We start from the raw sequence: 24,006 nt of genomic DNA on the forward strand, positions 1-24,006 counted from the left end.
CCAAACTGAGAGGACAGAAGGACTAAGACTTGCGAAACTTTGAAGATTAACTGAATAAGAAAGAACTCAGAAGGCCAAGGGAACAGTCACTGGATACAAGAAAGAGGTAAATATGGTTCCATCTGTATTATATCATGTGAATACTCTTTAATCAGTATTGTGTGTGTTTTTTAATGAAACTAGCCTTACTGCACTACAGATTCTCATTTCATCCTGTTATGTACTGTATTGCTTTGTACATTTCTCAAATGTTAAATCATAGTTAAATGTATCTGTCTCAATTACCGACATGGTGCTTTTTATCTACAGGTAATCAGAAACTGAAGTTTATTTCTGAAAGGTGTATCTCATGAACCATATACAAGCCCTAGCCTATTTACTACGATTTTACCAGTAGGCCTATATGTGGCTTCTTAGGCTAACTATTCTTTAAATGAGAAAATACTGAATCAAGAGGAAAATATGCTGTTTACTATTTGCCATTTAACCATTCAAATGTACATTAAGCGCATTGAGTTGCTTTGTGTACGAAATGCGCTGTATAAATAAAGTTGCCTTGCCTTATACTACACTATTGTATCAAAGTCATAAGCCACTGTTTCATCACTTCTGCAGCATTGAAACTGACAAAGACAGTGGCATTTACTCCATTTTATTTAAGCGCCAATCACACAATTCGAAATGATTGGCCTCGGAAACTGTTTTTGCTGTGTCTTGTCTATGCACAATACACAGTGTTGGTGCCAGAGACCAAACCACACCCCATTGTCAGTCTAATCTTATATCTTACTTGACACACTTTTGAATGGTGTTAAAAAAAAAGAAAGTAAAATCTATATATGGAAACTATGTGCCTCTGGTCTTCTCTTCAGCTTCAGGGTCCCATTGTTTTGATGGAAATCTCAAAGCTGTCGTCGGCCTGTCTCTATAAATAACCCCTGTGTGATACTGAAGGCATTTGACTCAGGAGTCTGTGGGATGATAGTGGTGCTCCGTGTTTGTTTACAATTATTGTCGCTGACACCATTTAATAAGACGGTTTAGAGAGTAAATGTATACCTTCAGATTCAGCAGATGGGTACCTTGAAGTCTTGGCTGTCTAAAATCTTTAGCCCTGCTCTTGTGGATGTTAACTTTCTTGTAATAGTTGATCTGGTATTTTGAAAGAGGAGGATTGGCTGTTTGGTTGTTGACCCTGGTCGAAGCACATATTATATTAGCAGACTCGTATTTCGAGGCTGGACTCCCCTTGAACACAGCCTATATCACTGTATAAAATTTCTGCTATAGCGAATAAAATTTGATACTAGTAAATATGGCAATGGAAAATCCAGGTCATGTCTTTGGCTCTGCCTCTGTATGAACATAGTATAATATGGAGGATTAATGTAACATGAGCGCAAATGTTGACAACGTTTAGCAGAGCAGAGAACTGTTTTTTCAATACCAGTACTACTACTACTTGGTTTATGACACCGATAGCTGAAAGACATCATTTTCCATACTTATTCTTAAATATTTGCGGTGAAACCAAGGTGAAACAACCAAGTAACTTCCTTGAATGTTGTCCCTCCACCTAACAGGCATAAAGATGTAATCTAAAAAGTCATAATTTTTCCGTACCTGCTTTTGATCGTTTAAAACAAAACAAAAACGAAACTTACTGGTGTTGTTTAACGGTTCCCAGAACTAACTTTTAGTGGTTCATGGTGGCCACAAACAGGACACACAAAAATGCACAGGTCAAGTTGCATGAGCCAAATAAAGTCTGTACGCAAGTTTTGGACAATCATCACTCCGCAAATGTGGAAAATGTGTCTATAAACCCTTTGTTGTATACAGTAAAAGAATTAGCTTTTATACATTGGTTTTTTTTGGTCACAGTAGTGCATTCTTTGCCAGTCCTCAGCCTAGCAAAGAAAGTTGAGCATTCAAAGATGTATAATCCTGTATTGCTAATTGGTTGCTAGACACTGAATTGGAAAGATCATCAACAAAGTATGTTTATGAGCCATACTTATTTATCTCTTTGATTAGAATAAGTTTCATCACTAAGTTTGATTCTATTTTATAAATTATAAATCAGTCAGGTCAATTATATTTGCATCCGCTAAATGGCAAAGATGCTGTACTCGAGTCCTGCGGTTAGACGTGTGACTCGTTTTCAAAGTTATTTTCTGGACTTGTCTTGACTTGACTTGTACATCAGACTGTGGGCAGTGGTTGGACTGAAGGATCTGGCGAGAGGACTCAGACTCAGACTTGACTAAATACATCTCCCAAGTCTTTGGCACTGCCCCCCTTGGACAGGCAAAAGCACGGCTTGACTATGGCACTGTCGTATTTTGTCTTTGAACCCTTGTCTGTTCCTCTTTTCCTATTCGCTGTTAGGCGGGAGTCTCTTTTTAAATAGACTGATGACCCGCTGGTTTACAGTGTCTGCACATGGACAGGAGGAGCCCAAACGGGACGGGGGCGGCTGCAGCTGTCATTGGTGTCATATGAAGGAGGTCCTCAAAGCTTGAGCGGGGTTAGATGATTTGAGATGTTGCAATCGCTGCTGGAAAAGATGAAACATAGTCATAACGTAGTAGAAGGTCAATGTACATTTATGCTTCATTGGATTTAGGGGTTTATAAGAAGTAAACATATTTTATTGTAGTTTTATAGACAATTTATTGCAGTGCTGTAAACACAAGAGCCAATGAGCTACATAAAGAATATTCCACAGTTCTACATACCACTGTGTCACCAGTTTCTAGCACTGTATCTGCACCAAATTAATATCTAAAACATTGCTGTCCTTGAAGCAAATGCTGGCAACCCCAGAAAGGAAAGCCAAGTGAACAGGCAAAGTTATAAACATCTAACTTGTAAAATGCATGTTGATTATTGTCAATACCGGTACTTTAACGATATTTGGTTTACGATACCGATTCCTGAACATTACAATACTTTTTTCGATACCTATACTAACATATTTGTAATCTAGAATGAGAAAACAGAACAATACTGCTAATTCATTCAATTAAAGACTATTCGTTTTACATTTGTATCATTTATTTTAGGTGAAACAACTTAATAAATTCATTTAATGCTGTCCTGGACCCAACAGGCATCAAAACTTGTTCTCTAAAGATTTTCGGTACCTGCTTTTGACACTTAGATTTTTTTTTTTTATACCAGTAGTGCCGAAACCGATACCATGCTGGTGTCGTTTAATGGTACCCAGCCCGATGTAGATGTGTGTTAAATTCATATGCACTTGAGGCATGAACACTATCTCTGCACTGCACAGATCAGAAATATCCAGTTCCAAGGTTAGGCTGCAGCTGTCCGTCATAACACAAAACTGGGAACCGCAGTCATGTGTTCAACCACTGACATCACTGTGGTCAATTTCACAAACAAAACAAGTGATTGACCATCCATTTTGTAAATTTTTTTGTACATTTGTTCAACTGGGAACTCCAGCTCCGTTTTACCTGGGGCTGAGAGTAGAGGAGACCGTCAAATACAGAGAAAGTCCAGTGAGGGCCCACTGAGATGGGTTGTACCTGGAGCCCAATTTTGTACTACATTCCTGCAAAGAAGTAGCTTACGTTAAAATACTTTCAATGATCTTTCTTTTATTGATTTGTATATTTATAGAATATTGATAATAATATTGAAACCTTTTTGCAGGTGCAGTGTGCTGTGCTGTGCTGTGAATAAACCAACAACATCCAACAACATCCAAACCTTTCCGATCAAGAATAAACCCACACAGATAGACGAACATCAACGCGTGAGAAAGAAACAAATCACTTAACCTCACTGCCATCGTCTTCAGTTAAATTAAACTCAAGATGGCGCCTAAGAAGAGGGCCTCCCGCCAGAAGAAGCCCGGGCTGGAGGAAGTGTCTCCGGCCCCGTGCCTGGAGCCTGCGTTCCCGCTGAAGGTGGAGAGCCACGGGGACGGGGTGGTGGTGGTGGAGAGCGGTGTGAAGAAGATTGAGCAGATGGCAGCGCTGGACATCGCGCAGTTGAACAGCCTGAACCTGCCGCTGCCTCCGCCCGTGATCAAGCCCGGGGAGAGAGGCCTGGGGCTGGGCAGCGAGCTCACACGGCCCCTGCACGGCACCGCGCTGCTGGAGGAGCTCAGCAAGATGAGGCAGGAGAAGTGAGTACAAACAGTAAATAAGGCATAAACATTGGAATTCAAAATGTGCTCCAGAGACGTGTCAAGAGGTTATTCATGAGGGTGGCCAGGTGGTTACACATAGTAATTCTAGGGTGGCACCAGGTCTGGCTAAATTGAGCTTGAAATTATAGTATTGAGAATCAAACACAGCATCCACAGTAGCATTCTGGTGAACTTGACTCCCAATTATGCCCATAGAAAACAGAGGGACCTCATGTGAAACTTTGCCATGGGCCCCAGTAAGTCTGATGACGGCCCTGCAAAACTGAATTAGGTGGCACCTGGGGTATCCAATCAGAAATACTGTAAATCAGGGGTGCCTGTGCTACCCTGACCCACCCCCTAGACATCCCCCTGCAGTCACAGGAGTGCCTTACCTCAAGCAATCACCAAGTAACTTATGTCTATGGCGCAAACACAGCAGCCTGTTTAAAAAGAGACTAGAGAGAAGTAGAATTAAATGTAAGTCTACAAGTTCTTCCAGTTTAGTTCAGATTAACATTTCACACACTTATTATGACACTCTCTCTGTCCCCACAGGTTCCTGACTGACCTGGAGCTGGCCTGCAAAACCAAGGCCTTCGATGTGCACAAGCTGGTGATCTCCTCCATCAGTCAGTACTTCAGAGAGATCCTCGCCAAAGACCCGAACATGAAGAGGCTCGAGCTGCCCTCTCTGTCCCCTCTGGGTATGTTTATCACGTCGTATCAGTGAGAGGTACTGCATGCCATCTATCGCCATCTTGTACTAACCAATTTTAAGTTCAATTTAGTCAAAACTAGACATAGAAAAGTAAATTCATCAGGGCCAAAATTAATTGGATATATAAAGATTAGAACCAAATGTTTAAAATGTTTTTGTTTAAGCCTGTGTTGGTCAGACCTCAGTAATTTTGTGATGTTTTATGGCTTCTTACCTTAACAATAATTACAATAACAATACTTTGGCGATGTTGTGCAGCCCTATTTGCGTGCTCTCCATACGTCTTGGTCGGTTTCTTTCAGGTGCAGATTTCCCCCATTCACCTAAAGCGTGGACTATATAGTATCACAGTCTGCTCTCCAAGATCCTGGCTCAGAACTAAGCAATCCTTGTGCCTCTACAGTCGTCTTAGGGGAGCAACATAAATAAACCTCATTAATTGCACTCCAGGGAAATCCGTAGTTCACAACAGCAAAATCTATAAAAAGAAACCAAGTTCAGACAGCACTTGTAGAATAAGCCGATGCTCAATGCTAACATTTGTATTGCGGCTTTTACATTCAGGCAATGATCCATTTGAAGAAAAACTTATAACAATTTAGCACAATGTTTAGTTATGTGTTGTACATAGATCAAAGAAAAACAAATAGGTAGTGACCATAGACTGTAGAAAATAATGGACGTCTTATGCTCACTCCTCCCCGTTTACCAGAATGACCACGGCCGTGGGGCAATTCATGGCGGATTTACAGGCTCCCCCTCCCCAGCTCTGACGAAGCATGTTCCTAAAAAGGACATACGGGCGGGACTTTCACCGTAGACTCGGCCCTTGCGTGACGTGTAGCTCGCGCTGCTCCAATGCTAACAGTCCGAGCCTCATTAAATACGAGATTTCAAAAAATCATATTACGAAAACCAGCCTGGTTTCATATATTGTTATTAACCCAGCGTTATCTCAGGAGGAAGATCTAGCCTAGTCTAGTGTTGAAACAATTGAAACCAGGCTTTAAAGTAGTTTTTAACGTGTCTAAAGTCCAATGCTTTTCAATGGGGGCCTAGCGGCGATATGGAGGTACTGCAGCAATGGCGGCCCCCACGTTTGTGGTCAAAAAGCAGGGCAGCCAGCGGCCATTGGTAGTGACACAAGGTTGGCAGTTCGATCCCCAGGCCGCTACTGATAATACATAGGTTACATGTGTTGTGTTCTTGGACAAAAGATACTTCATCCATTTTCACTCAAATGTCTGTGTACACTGAATGCATGAGTTAGTGCATGCGAGCGTTAATGTGCGAGTGTTAACTTAAACTTCTCAAAGGTTTTCTTCTTAGCCAAAAGACCGTAAAATATTCTGTTTTAGATTTAGCTTATCACATGTTGGCCCACCTACTGTTGCTAATTAGAGGAGACTCTAGGCCTGCAAGATTAATCATGAAGACAGCAGTTATTTAGGTGACAAAACTTTTTTATCCTGGAAAGCGCTCTGGGCACCTTCTGGTTGTTGTTGGGCGCTATACAAATAAAATTTGATTGATTGATTGATTGAAAACGTTCCGTGAAAAACAAAATACCTGGTCTCCCTGGGGTCCTATTATGAATAAACATCTTCTGAGATGCATGTGATTCTTGTATCCATTTAGTAATTCATATTTCAGTCTTCTCACAAGTGTTAACTCCTCCTGAACCAAGCACCTTTTCTCCAATTCGGCTCTAACCCAAATCTAAAAGCTCACAGCCTCTAGGCCAGAGTAATGCCTCATTTGAAAGCGAAGTTTAAGAGATACATTGCCACAGATAAGTTTAAACGTGCATGTATCTTACACAGAATGTCTTACTATTGATATCTCATCTCTGTATTATGTGTAGGTTTGGCCAATGTGATCACCTTCGCCTACCTGGGCCGTGTGCACATGTCTCTGTACACCATCGGCTGCACGGTCTCCGCCGCCGCCACCCTCCAGATCCCGCAGCTGCTGAAGATGTGCATGGACTTCCTCTTGGCCGAGCTGAACGTGCAGACCTGCGTGTACGTGTGGAACATCGCCGCGGCCTACGGTCTGCGGCCCGTGTGCGACGCCGCCCGCCGCTTCGTCCTGGAAAACTTTGTGCAGTTTTCAGAGACGCCTCTGTTCACTCAACTCACTCTAGAGCAGATCACTGCGTTTGTTCAAGATGATGCTCTGGTGCTGCCCTCAGAGGTCACAGCATTTCAGGTAAGAGTCTAAACTATAATGTGCTATTTTTAACAGACAGACTTAATGTCTTAAAATGTTTTAAATGAGTGCCATCAACAAATGCCTGTGTACCAGCAGTGACTTGACCAGACTTTACACAGAATTGCATTTTCTTGTAAACTAAAGGTAGGGTGTGTGTAGCAATCTCCAAAAGATTTCACCTGATTATGGGATCCGGCTCGAAGGACCAATATTAGTGATTGTAGGATCCGGCTCGAAGGACCACGGCTAAAGAGTAATGAGAAAGCAACAGAAAAGCCACAAAAAAGTGACAAACTTGAGATGAAAAAGTGACAAAACACAACAAAAGAAGTAACAAAAACATGGAATAAGAGTGATAAATATGCTACAGAAAATCGACAAGAAAGCCACAAAGGAGCTACAAAAAAGTGACAAAAAAACAGTGACAGCAAAAATGTTACAATCAGTTTTGTAGCTTTGCTTTCAAATGAGATGTTACACTGGCCTACAGGTTCTAAGCTCCAGTCGACAAGCCTTTAGATTTGGGTAAAGCTGAACTGGAGAAAATGTGCTCGGTTAAGGCAGGGATTAAGAGGTTAAGCCACACCATGATTGTCCCATCAGAAAGCCCACAGAGCTTTGGGCTGCCAGATCCTATGGCTAAAACAAGTTGGCGATTAACCTAAATATAAAAGATATTGTTATGGTTATATTGCCCTTTTCATTGCTCTACCTTTAATTCAGTCAGTATATTATGAATACATTTGAATATGGCTGCTTTGAGTGCGACTAATCTGAGTGTGGCCCCTTTGCCAGAGAAACATTGTGAAAAAACAAATGAAATGTAAACATTGCTTCACAAAATGTTGATTTACTGTACCTTCACCTTACTACAGACTATTTGAGTGTAAAGTAAATTCTAAACTGACTGAAGCTCTTCGGTAAACTCTGATGTGGTCAGCAACACTCTGCGTTGGGGAAATTCCTACTATCCAAGCACGCAGCTAAATTCATCCAGGCCTAAAAACTCCCCAGACCAGCTGTTCATATCCATACTGTCACCTGCAGCCCGTCAGACACCACTAAGTATAACGCGTTCTATGCAAGAAATTCTTTTATAGATATATTTACATCTACATTAGCTGCTCCGAATAGACTCACAGCTGAAATGTATTTTTATCAGTGCCACATTGAAGTCAAGCTGGCAATGGTACGAGTTTAGCAACACGGCTACAGTTTTCCACAAAGTTAGCAGTGCTTAGCTTAGCTGTAAACTGTAAATACTTGGCCTCCCCTGAGTGGTGTGGGCTAATCTTTCTAATTCATTCCAAAGGTGCAATGTAGTTTTAAAGTCTGTTCATGAATGAGCTTCTAATATTTATGTAGTCAGTATATTGTATTACCCATTACCTTTCTTGCCAACTTACAATCCATAATTGAGTCCATCTTTTAGCTGAGCCATTTAAATAATAATTCGTCTTATAAGCGCTTTTCCCTTCGTACAAAGTGTGTAATTAGGTATCTTCCCCTTGACTCACTCCATCTTCATCACACTCGGATGCCTACAACATAAATGCATGGCAACCTTAGACTATGAAAAACATGGACGTAGCATCGCTATTAGCTGCGGGAAGCCTGTTTCCTGGCTCCAAATGACTTTTTTGCCCCTTTTTAAGTCACTTTTTAACACAGGCATTTCATTCTGACCTCCATGTGTTTGTGTTTGCGACATCATACTATTTTTTTCCTTTAGCTATTTTTATTTTCATCCTTTTCTAATATAGGAGCTGGCTCCAGAACCCAAGCCAAATTACTAGCATGAAAGGGCTTCAGTTAGCCCGACTAGTCCAATCTACAGGTTCAGTTTCAGTACTGATTTGCCTTATTGGTTTGAATTTTAATCTTGTCTTGATGCAAAAACAAGTTGACTATGTTTCCTGTTTACATTTTGTACAATGTGCTGTGTCGAAACTGTTATCATTGTTACAGTCTGAATCTTTTCTGTTCCCAGTTGGTGATGAAGTGGCTTGACTTTGACCCGTCCCGCCAGACCCACGCAGCGGAGCTCCTGTCCCACGTGCGCTTCGAGACCATCCCGGCCTCGGAGCTGGTGAGCCAGATCCAGCCTGTGCCCCGAATGATGATGGACCCTCAGTGTCACCGCCTGCTGGTCGACGCCATGAACTACCACCTGCTGCCGCACCAACAGAACACGCTGCAGTCGCGCCGCACCCTGGCCCGCGGCAGCCAACCCACTTTGCTTACCATCGGGGGCCGCCCCTCTCTCACCGAGCGCGCTCTGAGCCGGGAGGTCAGTGTTCCTCTATAGCAGGGAGTATATTGTGTTCATTAAGGAAGTGGTTCTCAACTGGTGTGGTGTCAGGACCCACTATCACCCTATGACCACAATATGCAACCCAAATATTTATAACAACCTATAAACTATTTTTCTGTTTGCATCTGAAGAGTGATGTAAAATAAGTGCTAATGAAGGAGCCCATTTTCTATAGAAAATAATGAGAAACATGGGAAGGGGAGCATTTGCAAACCTGCTTGTCCTGAGCCCCAGAAAGTCTGTCGGCGGCACTGGTTTTGCGACCCATTTTTGGGTCATTGCTGTTTCCTCTCTCTTCAACCCCCTTTCACACTAAACGGTCAAGTTTAATAAAGCTGATTCTGCAAATTGAAACCTTTGGAATGAATCTAATCATTAAGCCTAACTCTCTTGATATGTGGGAAGCAAGAAAACTGAAGATACTTAAAGGCCTTTGCAGATGTGGGAGCTGAACAATATTGCATCATGAAAGTATAAAAGTGAAGTTTAGCAGTCTGATTATGATATTTATATACGGTGTAAAAAGCAAGGGCCCAAGTATGGACCCTTGAGGCCCTCCATTTTGGGTCGGCAGAACAAAAAGGAGAAGCAGCGTTTAATCCTAATGCATGCGGACAGATAGCAGGCCAACTAGTCAAGGCATCTCGTCCGTAAGCCTGCTCAATGTATTTTTCCTATAGCCGTTAGCATATCTATGCTAGCAATCTATGCTGCAGAAAAAAGCAGAACCCTCCAATTATGCACTTCTATAGGCAGATTTGTGAATAAATGCAGGTTGAAGAAGAGGAAGGGGATGGAGAAGAAGAGAGTTCAGCTTGCTCACATCTGGTTGTGGATAAAGCTGTTCTTCAGTTGGCTAAATATCCTGAATGGAGGGGCACCGATTATCTTCCCAGCTGCTCTCACCTCGCACTGCAGACCCATACCACAATGTACTTTTAAATTCTCCGATGATTTTTGTGGTTTACGAATGCTATGCTGTCATAAAAGGTGTTGTGGCGGGACCCTCGCGATGGCACGGCCAGTTGGAGACACCAGACTCAGCTGCCAGCAAAGAGCTTTAACCAATGCGTGGCTGTGATGGACGGGTTCCTGTACGTAGCCGGAGGAGAGGACCAGAATGACGCACGCAACCAGGCCAAGCACGCAGTCAGCACCCTCAGCAGGTACTGGTCCACTGAGCAGAGGGGGAAGTAACTCCGTGTTTCCCTTTGATTTCTGCTGAGACTCTGGGGTGGTCTTAGCTTCCTTTTAGAATATGGGGGAGGCACCATTGTCCCTTATGTTAATGGAGTTTCCCTCCTGGAAACTCCTTGTACCTAATGGGAAATACATCCAGTTAAGCAGCAAGCAAACTCAGAATCTTCTTCACTGTGAGTGGACAGCAGCACAAATGCGAGGCACATGTCATTGCTCTCTCCCCTCTCTTCACCTGCCTTTCACATAAACGGTCCAATCTAATAAAGCCTGGTAGCCTTATGAACCCTGGAGCTTTCTCTGGTCAAAATTGAGCAAATGAACAGTACAAATTTAACACCGAATATTGGAAAAGGAGCACAGGTGCAGAAAACTCACCAATTTCTTTTTATTTGACAAGCCTTTTTCCAGTTATTTCTTTGTTTCATTGCATTTGTGGGGGCAGCACGAGCACAAAGGCTTCATAGGGAAAAGGACGGAAACCTGTCAGTAATTACACTTTACTGTGTACACCATCGATAATGGAATAATAGAATAATAATGGATAATAATGGAATAATAATGGATAATGGAATAATAGCCTGGTTAATACATGAAAATATTACACACAGTATATAGATACAGACGGCATCTCGTCATAGAAGGGGGCGTGGCTTCGCCGAGGGGGAAAATAGAATCTTCTTCGTTTTCTAGCAAAATATGAACTTATTTATCACATACAAATAAAGTCAAGTCTAAATCAGGTCCATATGGATGTTTATTCCCAGCAGATTGTTCAGTAGAAGCGAAAAAAAAAAAAAAAAAAAAAACGGCATTCGTAGCTAGCGTTAGCACTAGCACGATGCTAACATGGAGCATCAAGTTAGCATTCTCCATTATTTATGTATTTATGGGCTGTTGAACCCCTTTTCTCCTCTGTATCCTTCTCCTTTGTATCTTTATTGGGTAGAAAACTATATCAATAATTCTGCATTTGTTAAAGCAGTTATTGAATAATCAGAGAAAGTTTAGATTTTTCTCCACATTGTCTTCCCCCTTAACTGTTTTCAAACATGACCATATATGGGTTAGTCCAGAGATGCCGTCTGTATCTATAGGCTATGATAAATCCTTACTCTAACCCAGCATAAAGTCTCTCAAGAAGCATTGGAAACGGGGCTGCAAAATGCATAATCCCATGTTATGCTTAGTCACCGTGTTATTACTGTGCTGCAAAGAAAAGTGCAATTTACTCTAACCACCCATTTTGTTCCCTCTCAGATACGACCCCCGCTTCAACACTTGGCTGCACCTGGCCAGCATGCGTCAGCGCCGCACGCACTTCTCCCTGGCTGCCTCCGGTGGGCGCCTGTTTGCCATCGGCGGCCGTAACGTGGAGGGACTTCTGGCCACAACCGAGAGCTACGTGCCCTCCACCAACTCCTGGCAGATGCGGTCGCCCATGGAGGTGCCCCGCTGCTGCCACGCGAGCTCCACCCTGCCCTCCGGAGACATCCTGGTAACTCATTTTGATTTATATTTCATGAAGCAGAACATACAATTAGGAAATTATTAGTTCTTGGTGTCTGTTGATGTACAGTGGGTTGCTCCCTCTTCTACTATGCACATTTCTCTCTATGAAAATTAAGAGCAGGTTTTCATCTCTGTAAGGTTTTGATGGAAAATGTGCAAGATATTTTTTCTGGCTATAAGATATAAGGTTAACTTGGGACTGCGATAATTTACTAATTCATTTTTCCACACCATGCACTCCATTAAAGCCACACGGCATAGAATTTTACCCAATAAATAAAATTTAAATACAAGCATTTATTTTATGGCAGATTTTTTCATAGTTGAAAAATACCTCATAAATGCAGAAACAAGCATGAGGTTTTGCTGTGAGCGGCTCAGCTCTCCTAAGAAATGACATAACTTTACTGGGAGTGGGTGCGTTTACAACTCGTCTCCATGGGGATGAGATTAAAGTCAGTAGAATTTGAGATTTAAACAGGTTAGGTCCTCATCCAAGTCCATTCTTTGATTACCCACTGCAGTAATGTCTCGAGCTGGTCGTTAGGGGTAGGTCTAGTCCAAAATGTTACGCGGTGTCCCTTTAAATTCAAGCAAATATGTACAAAGGTTTTTTTGTTTTTTTTTCAGCAAGTTGTGTTAAAATAAGACTTAACATAATACCAACTTAAGGTCCAAATACGGCTATTTGATTGCTATTGTAAAATAATATATATATACATTGTATACTTAATATGTATATACATAATTCAACTGGAGGTCCAGGAGAGAGCATAAATGTATGAGTCAGGCATTTTTTGTTTTTTGTACAAGTAGAGCACTTTTTCCCAACCTTGGTATAGGGACCCCTAGGGGTACACGAGAGCTTAGTGGGGGTACTTTTAAAGCTTAAAGGGACTAGATTCAAGTTGGCCATTTTATACTCACTACTGCCACCTCAGGTCATACGTGTAACTGCACCTTCTATATTAAGTGCATGACGGCAATTTGGACCCGAACTAACAACTGTTTGAGTGACAGTGCAGGATTTTAGAGGCAGTTGTGGTGAACAGGTCTGAGCTCATTCTACACATTTGGACATTGGTGGAACATGTAGGGGGAGGAAAATACTTAATTTTAACATTTTTAAAGTCCGTATAGTTCCTTTAATTCTATATTTGAACATTTTGGTCAAAGTAAAGATATTTTAAAAACATTAACAATAAAGAAAATGAGTTTGAAAGCTGTTTTATCAGTATCACATTCTTACTAATGAGCAATATCCTTGAGGTAGGGTTTTCTGTGTAAATGTGTAAATGAAAGACAAAAAAGGTAGAGGCTGAAGTAGAGCGATAGAACATACTGTAGCAACACACTCAAAGAAGTCAGTTTAGCAAGACGTTAGACCGTAATTTTACCAGGAAAGTTCCACTGAAATGTAAAAATGTCATTTACAGGTCACAGGAGGGTACATCAACTGCGCCTATTCCCGATCGGTCGCCTGCTACAAGGTGGACACTGACACCTGGGTGGAGAAGGCCCCCATGGAGACGCCCCGCGGCTGGCACTGCTCGGCCACCCTGGGGGGGAAGGTGTACGTGGTGGGAGGCAGTCAACTGGGGCCCGGGGGAGAGAGGGTGGATGTCCTCTCCATGGAGGTCTACTCTCCTGATAGTGGCTCATGGTCTCGGGCTGCCCCTCTGCCGCTGGGCGTGAGCACAGCAGGTACATTTACATTACAAAATAGGTTGCATTCATAACTTTCTAATAACCCCATAGAGTAAAGGGTCTCTTTTTTATTTGCTTTACAACAATGATAGAGGGAGTGAAAGTTTAAACTGTTAAAAACTGTCATAGAGGTAAAGTTTTCTCTGTCAGATGAAATGAAGGTAATAAATCTCAAAATGGGCAGTGAGGGGGGGTAAGTTGTTACCTGGATTTAGCTGATCTGGGGTTGCTGCAGTTGGTCAGGCCGAAGTTCAGCTACACTGTATGTCCAAAGAATGAGATCACCTGAACATCCTGAAGGACCAGGTTATTCCATCAGGGATTTCTGCTTCCCTGATGGCACGGGCATATTCCAAGATGACAAAGCCAGGACTCATCGGGCTCACATTGTGAAAGAGTGATTCAAGGAGCTTGAAACATCATGTTCAGAGTCCAGGTCTTAACCCCATTGAGAATCTTTGGGATGTGCTGGAGAAGGCTTTGCACTGTGGTCACACTCTCCCTTCACAAGATCTTGGTGAAAATTTAGTATAACACTGCATCTTTTGACATTCAAGAAGCTTATTGAAACAATGCCACATAAATCGTGCTGTAAGCTGCTGTAATCCAACAATGTTAGAGTGTGTGACCATGTTTTTGAGGTCGTCATTATGGAATATTGTTAACCTCTTGACCCCCACTTTCTCCAGTTCAGCTTTACCCACATCTAAAAGCTTCTTACAGCCTACAGTGTAACGCCTAATTTTAAAGCTAAGACCTGCTTAACTGATCTAAGATTTGTCCTCGTGTTTCCATGGTGTGTTGTTGTGTTGTCGTCATGTTTTGTGTCATGTTTTTGTCAGTGTTAATTTTGTCGACTGAAATATTTAGTCTTAATTTTAGTCAAAATTCAGATATTTTTGACGGCTAAAATTGGACTAAAACTAAATTTAAAGATTTCATGAAGCTAAAACTATGACTAAAATGTCCATATTTCGACTAAAATAAGCCTAAATAAAAATGAAAAGGAGAGACTAAAATCATCCAAACCTCTGAAAGAGCCTCATATCATGTAAAGTCACTGCCAAAGGAGCAGCTCTGAGCTTCATTCATGTGGGAGCAGCTCCATGAAGCAGAGGACCTGGATTAAATATGATTATAATAAATATTATAAATGTAAAGTCGACTTAAATTTAGTTGACTAAATACACTTGCAATTTTAGTTGACTAAAACTAGACTAAAATTGAAGATGTTTTTTTGACAAAATCTCGACTAAATTTTAATTACATTTTCTTCAAAAGACAAAGACTAAAACTAAATGGAAAAATGCGTTTTTATAACTTTTTTGTGGTATTTTTGTAGCATCTTTTTTTCATCCTTATTTACGTCTCATTTTCGCTGCTAATTTGATGCTTTTTTCAGGAAGCTTTGGTGAAAGCCTAGATACCTGGATAATAACCTGGAGACAATGTGCTTGTGTCAGTGGGGGTTAAGAGGTTAATAAAAAATTATAATAATGACTCCATCCATCCATCCATCCATCCATTTTCTTCCACTTGTTCGTTGCCGGGTCGTGGGGGCAGCTGTTGGAACTGCCCAAATCATATTGCACCAGCCCCTTATGGCTCCTCCTGCAGGTGATGGGTCCATAGAAGAACGGCCTCATGGTTCTAACCGGACCCGTCCGGTCTCTCATAAGGGGCTTCTGAACCATTCTTTGTCTGACTCGTCTCCTGGGACCTGTTTGCCATGGAATACCCTACCAGGGGCATGAAGCCCCTGACAACAGAGCTCCCAGGATCATTCGGGTGCTCAAATCCCTCCACCACATTAATGTGGCGGTTCCAGGACGAGAATAATGACTCATTCACTCATATTCATTTACCATTTGTGCAAAACAGGTAGTAACATTTCCAGATTTGTGAAAAGCATCTAAGCAGCTCAAAAGGGAGAAACCACATCTGGTGAACACATCCAACACACTCACTATAGTTTTATACTTGCACACACAAATGCATAATGCCAGGTGGTAAACTAATAAAAGTAAACTATATACACATTCAACTGATTGTGGGAACCAGTTCAAGGGTGTGCCAATTCACCCCCCGCCCCTCCTCTCCCTCCTGTCCCAGGTCTGTCTCCACTCGCCGAGAAGCTGTACCTTCTGGGCGGCTGGAACGAGGCTGAGAAGCGCTACAAAGCCGCGGTCCAGAGGTACGACCCGGCGACGGACAGCTGGTCCATGGCGGAGGACCTGCCCGAGCCCACGGTGGGGGTGTCCTGCTGCACTCTGAGCCTGCCGCCAAGAAACGCCCCCCGCAGGCAGCACCGCAACGTCCCGGGACAGGCGCACGAGCAGGAGCAGAAACCCAGGACCCGCAGCCGAGAGAGCAGTCAGGTCCCCGTGCAGATCATCAACACAGCATAGACGGAGGGACGAGGAAGAAAGACTTGCAAAGATATTGGATCCGAAGAACAACATGGCCACTGCTTAAATCGATTATCACTGTGGAAAAACGTCACTTGTATTTCATCAAGTTGAAATAGTTTAGAATGGGCCAAGTTGAGCTGTAAACGTTACTCATTTTACCAATCGCCCCAATCTGGGTTAAAATAACGCTCATAACCTTTTCATAGTATCTGAAAATTAGATCTAGGGTAACCTTGTTTTGTATAATACCGTGTTTAGGCGGACATACTGTATGTAGATGACTTGGCCTACAGTAATGGTCAGCAGCAAAGGCTTTGGGATTTAGGCAGAGTTTACCCTGAACAGTTATTAGCCAAGCAGATACTTTGAAACAATATTATGACAAAACAATGCTTTCTATATTTTTCAAAAAGGTTTCAGATTGGGTTCAATGTGCTCACAATTGAATTATTTGGCACACAAAGTGAAAAGCAAGGATCAATGTAACTTGATCCATATAATATTATGCCAAGACAACCATCAAATTTGACTATTTGGGCTCATGTAGAAAGAGCTGGAGCACCACAGATACTGTTGTAGCCAAAACTATCCTGTTAGAAGTCTCGACTTGACTAGAACCTCGTGTCTCAGTGGACACTTTATACAAAAACATGTGGAGCTTGATTAGTCATGAGGGATATGTTATATCACGAGAGGTTACCATGTTCAGACAGACAGGTGTAAGGTAAAGCGTCTTTGAGTGTCCAGAAAAACGCTATATAAACAATGCATTATTATTATGATGATTATTATGATTATTATTATTAAGGTGTCCAAACTCTCCATTTGAATGCCATGAGGGACTACAATGGGTACAATGAGGTAAAATGTCCCTCCCTTTTCCCTTAAAAATGCCTCTTAATTTTGATCTTTTGTTACCGTGGCAACAGTGTATCTGATGTGCCATTTCCTTTAAGATTGTAAAATTATTATGATTATTATTATTAAGGTGTCCAAATTCCCCATTTGAATGCCATGAGGGACTACAATGGGTGCAATGAGGTAAAATGTCCCTCCCTTTTCCCTTAAAAATGCCTCTTAATTTTGATCTTTTGTCACCGTGGCAACAGTGTATCTGATGTGCCATTTCCTTTAAGATTGTAAGGTTTTTTTAAATTTTTTTTCACTTGCTAACAGAGGCAAAACATCTGATCAGTGAAGTAAAACGTAATTTATTGTATTTGCTTCATAAAGGTTGTGAACAAATACATCCCTGAATCTTTTGGTTAGGTTTGTCCAATTTTAAAGTGATAGTCCGTAAGTTTGCAAAGTGAGGAGAGATGGAGTGAAATTTAAAGTAAATAATCAAATACCTCCACTCTTCAACCTGAAAGTCCTTCTTAGTTTGCAAAATGAGGAGAACAGGGACAGAATCTTCAAAAGTAAAAGCTCCTCCCCCTTCTTCTGATTGGACGGCGTTTCCCGGAGAAGACTGTTTCAATAAATCAAATGCAAGTGCGCTATGAAGTTGTGTGTAGCAAAAGATAATGCGGTCCAAGTGTTCTGAGAGGGCTAACGATTGATTTAAAGAGCTGGTTTCTGGACGGAGAAGTCGCATAATTGTATTCAGCGCTGTGATCGAGGGCCATGGTGGGTAAATCAAGATGGGAACAGTGGTTTTCTGTGTCTAAAGCAGGTTTGGAAATAGCATGACTGTGAAATCTATTTATACTAAAGTGTCTCTGGAGTCTGGATCATAGACAGTTACATAGCGATGGACGGACGGTGCCCTATAGCGTTCATTGCGGGCTAAGGAAGCTCAGTCGTGTTACCAATTTGAAGGGGTTTTTAGAGCCAGCTCCACAATATAAAATAGCGTGAAAAAAAAAGTTTAACAGGAGGAAAAATATAGGACACGTGGAGGTCAGAATGACGAGCCTGTGTTCAATAATGACTTAAAAAGCGGCCAAAACGTTTCAATGTCAAGTCCATAGGAGCCAAGAACTCCCGGAGCCAGCCGCCATTTCCTTATGGCTACAGGAAGAAGTCGGCCACATTATGTCCATTCTTAATTTTATAGTCTATGGTCTGGATGAATGAGTGACTGTCGCAAAATGAGCCTACACTTAACACAAGCTGCAATACCAGACCCACCGGACGTGAATGTAGATCAATATCAAAGCCATAACAGTGTTCACTTACAAAGATTACATAGTGTAGCAGAAAAATGAAAGGCAAAAAAAATATGTATATTTAATGTTTTGTAAGTGCAATGTAAAGGAGAAATTGAGGTGAGAATGTGAAAATGGAACAAAAAGAAAAGCAAAGATTTTTTTTAAAATATGGGACAAAAAGAAAAGCAAAAAGATTCAGAAATATGAAAAGCGACTCCGAAATCTAACTCAAATACAATTGTTTCATGCGTCCCATAAAATGTGTTTAACTTTAATTATTTCCTTCAATTTGGAAAAACAGGTCGAATAATAAAGTCAATTTGATCAAATCCACTAAGTGTGTGTGTTTATTCCTTTCTCTTTCTCAACGTTCCTAGAAATTTTGTGAGCCCTTTGTAGGACCCACTCCCTACAATCCGCACACGTCCAAATGTGATAAATCAATGACACGGGACACGGAGCAATGTCGTTTTTTGTTTTTTATTGTTTGTTATAAACATGAAAAGGAGGGTCTCTACTTTCCGGGGAGGATGATGCCGTCGTACTGCAAGAGAAAAGAGAAGTAGGGTTACACCTCAATTCAAGAAACTATAAATACAGAACAATTAGTCAAAACTGGAGATTCACAAATGTTTTCAGAATCAATCCAGATGAATACATTTTAATTATGCATCATAATAAGGGAATACATCAGTGAGCATCCAATATGGAGAAAACTCAAGCAGATTATGGATCTCATTTAGTCAAATGGCAATTCTGCATTTACTGGAGCTTCAAGGCCAATGATGGGTGGATCAATATTTGCACTACCTCTTGCCCTGTGCAACTAAAAATGTGCAGCAAAACAATATGGATGTTTATAGAGGTCAGTGGTTTAGGTCTCCCGGATAAAAAATGACTGCATTTTTATTTAAATCTAGTTCATTTCCTGTTTGCGTAGACTTCTTCAGGTTTTGGCTAGATTTCATAGTTTAGTCATGCAGTCGCTTTACTGCGCCTTAACATTTTGTCCAGTTTTGTGAATCAAGTAAGACTTAAGTACACCTACTTTCTGCTGGAACCAGCGCATGGCCTCCTCTTTGCGGATGCGGTGCCTGAAGCCAATGCGACCTCTTTTCCGCTTCTTGTCGGCGATGCTGAAGCCGGGCCTTCCCAAGACCTGCAGCACAAACACACAGTTCAGCAATGAAGGAATTCAACAGCCTTCAATACTACAAACTACTGAGGCCAGCCCACCTAACAAGCCCATTGAAACAGAAGAAATGTGAAGAAAAACGAATGCCTCTACTTTAAGTCACAATCTGCATTTGAAAGCAATTGACGAGCTCAAAGCAAAAATCAAACTGCTCTAAAAAAAAAAAAAAAAAAAAAAAAAAAGGAAATTTCAACTTCTCCATTGAAACTGCTGTTAAGAAATTCAGACATACTTGCAGAGGCAGGTAAGCAACATCTCATGAACAATTTTGACCTGGAGCTTCTTAATATGTACAAATTAAACCCTCCTATAACCAATCCCCAAAAAATGCTAAGAAAAACAAGGGCTGTCTCAGCACTATAACAGCAAGGGTGTAAATATCTTAGATTTCTTACAACTGTTGGGCTGGTTAGAGACGTTACAGCATGAAAGAGGGTGAATAACAGGAAGGGACTTAAACACTAGCCCACCACGCATCCCAAGTGTAAATGGTAATTGCAAGCAGACACTCACCACGTAGAAGTCCAGACCGTAGATGCCGATGCTGGGGTCGTATTTGATTCCCAGATCGATGTGTTCCTGGATACCAAAGCCGAAGTTCCCGGTGTCTGAGAAGTTATTTTTCCTCAACTCGTACTCACGCACCTGTACAGCAAGAAGAGAGTCAACTTTGGACAATACGAATAAAGTGATCGCAGAGAAGACTACTGCATGAAAAGGGGAAAACAATCGGGCCAATATTGCAGTAAAAAAGTACATTATAGTGCAATTGAATAATGACAAAAGACCTTGAGTCCTTTCTCCAGGATCTCCTCTGCCTTGGCCCCTCGGACGGTGCAGTGGACAGCAATCTTTTCATTTCTGCGGATACCGAAGGATCGCACAGTGTAGCGAGCTGCAGGGGAAACAAAAGGGTGGATGACTGTCATGGACATGGCTTCCTTTTACAAGTGTCAGATGTCTGTCAGCAATCAATAACAGCAGGACAGTCTGAGCTCTGAAGAACCATTTTCCCATCATTTCAGGGTTGGCTGATACACTCCTTCCACATGACATGTCTAATGTACATGGCACTGGTGAACGGATTGCGAAATGTAAATATTGTGTCGAAATGAGTCGAGTGTCAGGTCTCACCCTTGGAGAACACAGGGGTCTGCCCGGTGAGCTGCTCCAGCACTTTGGCGGCTCTGGTCAGTCTGTCTCCGCTCTCACCTACACAGATGTTCAGGCAGAGCTTACGGATGCGCAGCTCCCTCATGGGGTTCTCCTTCTTCTCACCCTGGTCCTAAAAAAACAAACAGATCTTAATATAGTGCATTAATTCAAAATATTCTCGCATACTACACAATTTGGAGGCCTGGAATAGGTTGGTCCTACACAAGTGACAAGCCTCAAGAAAAGTGATTTGATTTGTCCACAGCATGCCAGATACCTTCATTTCTGTAGCCATAGTTAGCTTTCTAACCAAACTAGACAGCTTAGCATGTAGTTAGGGTTTTCTTCCTGGGGCAAGCAAAACCACTAAATGAGATCAATGTCTACTGAGTGGAGTCTCAAATCGAAGTGACCCTTTTCTTCATTGGGACCCACACATGCCGGTGGAGAGGGGACATGTCAGTACATATCCCCACAGCTAGCACCACAGAGGCTAATTCACGTCCGGATACCCAACAACAGCACCGTTAAACGACACAAAACCAGCGGGTATGAAACTGTCAGCGAGGCTGGATATAACGCCGATCGTAGACAACATCACGTTTGCGTGTAATACGTAAGTTGCGGCAGAGTTGTCATAAAGTCCAGAGACTGTGGCAGCTACAGCTAGCCCTGCTGTGTTTGGTGATTTTCCAATCATCGGATAGATTTTCACATGAAATAAGATCATATATTGGGCCTTATTAACGGAATCGACATGTTCTGGCGACAGAGATGTGTGGTAAAGACGCTACAGCTCAGATGACAGTGGATTTGATCAGCGGCTTCGCCACAAACACAGGGGTATAGTGTGGGGCCGTACTCACCGCCATGTTGGATCACTAGAAGAGGACGTGACGCTTCCGGTGACGAGCATTTATGGCAGGGTGTTCACTTCAAATACATCCGTCAAATACTGAGGGTGAACGTATCCACAGTTCCGCTACAGTTAAAAGCAATGGTTAAAATAGATGCTGTAGGCCTCTGTAAAATGGACTACATGCTAAATTGTTGTCTAAAAATATTTAGCGTTTCAGTTCAGTTCCCTTTTTGATTTACTCCATGTACAATAGGTGAAAAAAATATGTCTGCCACACAGAATGAATCTCACCATCACACTGCAAAAAACAACTATTTACATGAAAAATATTTGTTATATATAACTGATGGCTAAACAATGTGTATTGCCCTTCAAATTGTATGATGTCACTTCTTGTATCTTTGTTTTTTTTTTTTTTTTTTACTTACATCATGTTTCAACAGTGATACAAAAAAAAAGAAAGACAACATGAAACACTTGTCTTTTGTAGGGCGCTATGGTACAATTGGTGTTATTGGTTTTGAATGAGGGCCTTTATCACCACCTAAATAAAATGCATAGTGGCGTGAGCATATCTTAACTTGATAAGCATATATTTTGTTGGGTTGGGTCAGGCCAATGCTCCTCAACTCGCTGTGAGTTGGTCCTGGAGGCTTCAACTTTCGTGGTTCGTATGAAAGTGTGTCCATACTTCTTCAGCCATATGAAAGTAATAACATCAGCAGCTTTTTGCCATCTAAAACAAATTGCCAAGATCAAACGTATAGTGTTTAAACCAGACTCAGAGAGACTTTTTCAAAACGCTGCAGCTCAAGTCCTGACAAGAACCAGGAAGTACGACCATATTAGTCCAGTGATCTGGTCTCTGCACTGGCTTCCTGTCACTCAGAGAATATAATTTAAAACAGCTCTGCTTGTGCATAAGTCTTTCATTAGTTTAGCACCAAGTACACCTCTCATGTCCAGAGTGAGTTAGAGAGGCTAAAATATTTGCTGAAGTAGTGACATTCCTTTGAAATAACTCAAATACAAGTAAAAAGTAGTGGCCCAAATATATACTCAATAAAAGTTAAAAAGTACTGTTGTCACTTGTTACTTGTGTACCGTGAGTACTGAGTAACTGTTTGAGTGCAAAAGTCTGATTTATGTGTCAGTTGTGACAGAAATTATGAGAAACAAAACTTTGGAAATATTAGGATTTTCAACATTATTACAAAGAAAATACCCCCTTTTTGTATTTTATATATTTGAAGAAAGAGGAGCACGAAACACAAACGTCACCTATGTTCAGTCTACATGAAGTTGTTACTTTAAAATGTACTCACACAGTGGCCCAAGGAACTTTAAATTTAAGTAAAACTAACTAATATGTACTTTATTACTATATTATTCAAGTAGAAGTAAAAAGTGCTGATTAGTATAGCGACTGTAGTAAGTCAAATTTCTTCAAAAAGTTAAATGTAACAGAATACTACCCACCTCTGCTCCTGTCAGATCCATATGAACCGTTTCGGGCCCCCAGAACATCAGGGAGGGGTCTCCAGGTGGTTCCCATAGTCAATAGTAATAACAGTGAGGCTGCATTTCAGTTTACACAGATGTGGGACAGGCCTCAACTCTGGCAACGTTCAAATCCAGGCTGAAAATAGCTGTAACTTTAAGTAACGGTGAAGCTCTTTGTGTATGAATTGTGCTCTACAAATAAACTCCTCTGACAATGTTAATACAGGCTATAGAAGGTCTGTTTAGCATTTCACAATTGAAAGTATTCTGCACTCATTGCTTTTAATGTAATATTACTATGACTACTTTTATTTGCCTTCCAAGTGCGCTTTTAACAAAACCTCCTAGTTCTAGTAAAGCAGTTTGAATTACTTTGTGTATGAATTGCGTTGTTGTGTAAAAATAAACTTGCAAACTTGAAGCTTTAGGTGGGGCTCACCATTAACAAGTCTGGGCAATAATGTTCGCAGTGATTGTATAGTGGTGCGTGTGCTCCTTAACCAAACTGGCCTGTCTCCACTGATAGACAACTATTCATTCTTGCATTCATTCACAATTGATATTCACAGCTGGAGGGATTAAGGGTTGCCCAGACCTTCATCACGTGGATCCACAGCTATCTGACAGCTATCAGTATTGAGGAGCCACACCACCTCAGATTCTGTTCTGAGGCTCGCTCCTTCTCTCTTCACCATCTATATGTCTGACTTCAATTACTCTGACACTGGTCACGTTCAGAAGTGTTCAAAAGACAACCAGCAGGGGGAGTACATGAAGTTGATCACGGCCTTCAGTGATTACAGCACTAAGAACTCACTCTTTCTGAACACAAACAAGACCAAAGAAATGACTTTGGACATCTACTTTGGCAAGAAAAAGAACCGTCTCCAGCCATTCAAC

The 24,006-nt window shown here is 41.6% G+C and overlaps 2 protein-coding genes across 2 annotated transcripts; one reads left to right on the forward strand and one right to left on the reverse strand.

The window, feature by feature from the left end:
• The first annotated feature begins 1 nt into the window (after window position 1).
• Window positions 2-16,539, forward strand: klhl43 (kelch-like family member 43). The gene is made up of 9 exons (XM_079570464.1): window positions 2-106; window positions 3,685-4,162; window positions 4,724-4,872; window positions 6,751-7,097; window positions 9,091-9,390; window positions 10,405-10,580; window positions 11,872-12,109; window positions 13,560-13,827; window positions 15,943-16,539. Exons 2-9 carry the CDS (start codon window positions 3,849-3,851, stop codon window positions 16,236-16,238), a joined length of 2,088 nt encoding a protein of 695 aa, XP_079426590.1. The 5' UTR covers window positions 2-106; window positions 3,685-3,848; the 3' UTR covers window positions 16,239-16,539.
• Window positions 16,540-18,782: 2,243 nt separating this feature from the next.
• rpl11 (ribosomal protein L11) lies at window positions 18,783-21,692 on the reverse strand. The gene is made up of 6 exons (XM_079570786.1): window positions 21,611-21,692; window positions 20,724-20,874; window positions 20,378-20,484; window positions 20,103-20,234; window positions 19,443-19,553; window positions 18,783-18,938 (listed from the first exon to the last, which is right to left on the reverse strand). The coding sequence occupies exons 1-6, from the start codon at window positions 21,614-21,616 to the stop codon at window positions 18,909-18,911; spliced, it is 537 nt and encodes a 178-aa protein (XP_079426912.1). The 5' UTR covers window positions 21,617-21,692; the 3' UTR covers window positions 18,783-18,908.
• Between the last annotated feature and the right edge of the window lie 2,314 nt (window positions 21,693-24,006).

This window comes from Gobius niger (genome assembly GCF_951799975.1).
Source record: "Gobius niger genome assembly, chromosome: 14".
Lineage (NCBI taxonomy): Eukaryota > Metazoa > Chordata > Actinopteri > Gobiiformes > Gobiidae > Gobius > Gobius niger.

Excerpts from the sequence above, each read along its gene's own strand:
- klhl43 (XM_079570464.1), top strand. The coding sequence starts at position 3,849 with ATGGCGCCTAAGAAGAGGGCCTCCCGCCAGAAGAAGCCCGGGCTGGAG. Across the intron at positions 4,873-6,750 it reads GCCCTCTCTGTCCCCTCTGG|GTTTGGCCAATGTGATCACC; the intron begins GTATGTTTATCA and ends TATTATGTGTAG. Across the intron at positions 12,110-13,559 it reads TGCCCTCCGGAGACATCCTG|GTCACAGGAGGGTACATCAA; the intron begins GTAACTCATTTT and ends TGTCATTTACAG.
- rpl11 (XM_079570786.1), bottom strand. Across the intron at positions 20,485-20,723 it reads GACCCCTGTGTTCTCCAAGG|CTCGCTACACTGTGCGATCC; the intron begins GTGAGACCTGAC and ends TTTCCCCTGCAG. Across the intron at positions 20,235-20,377 it reads TCCTGGAGAAAGGACTCAAG|GTGCGTGAGTACGAGTTGAG; the intron begins GTCTTTTGTCAT and ends CTTGCTGTACAG.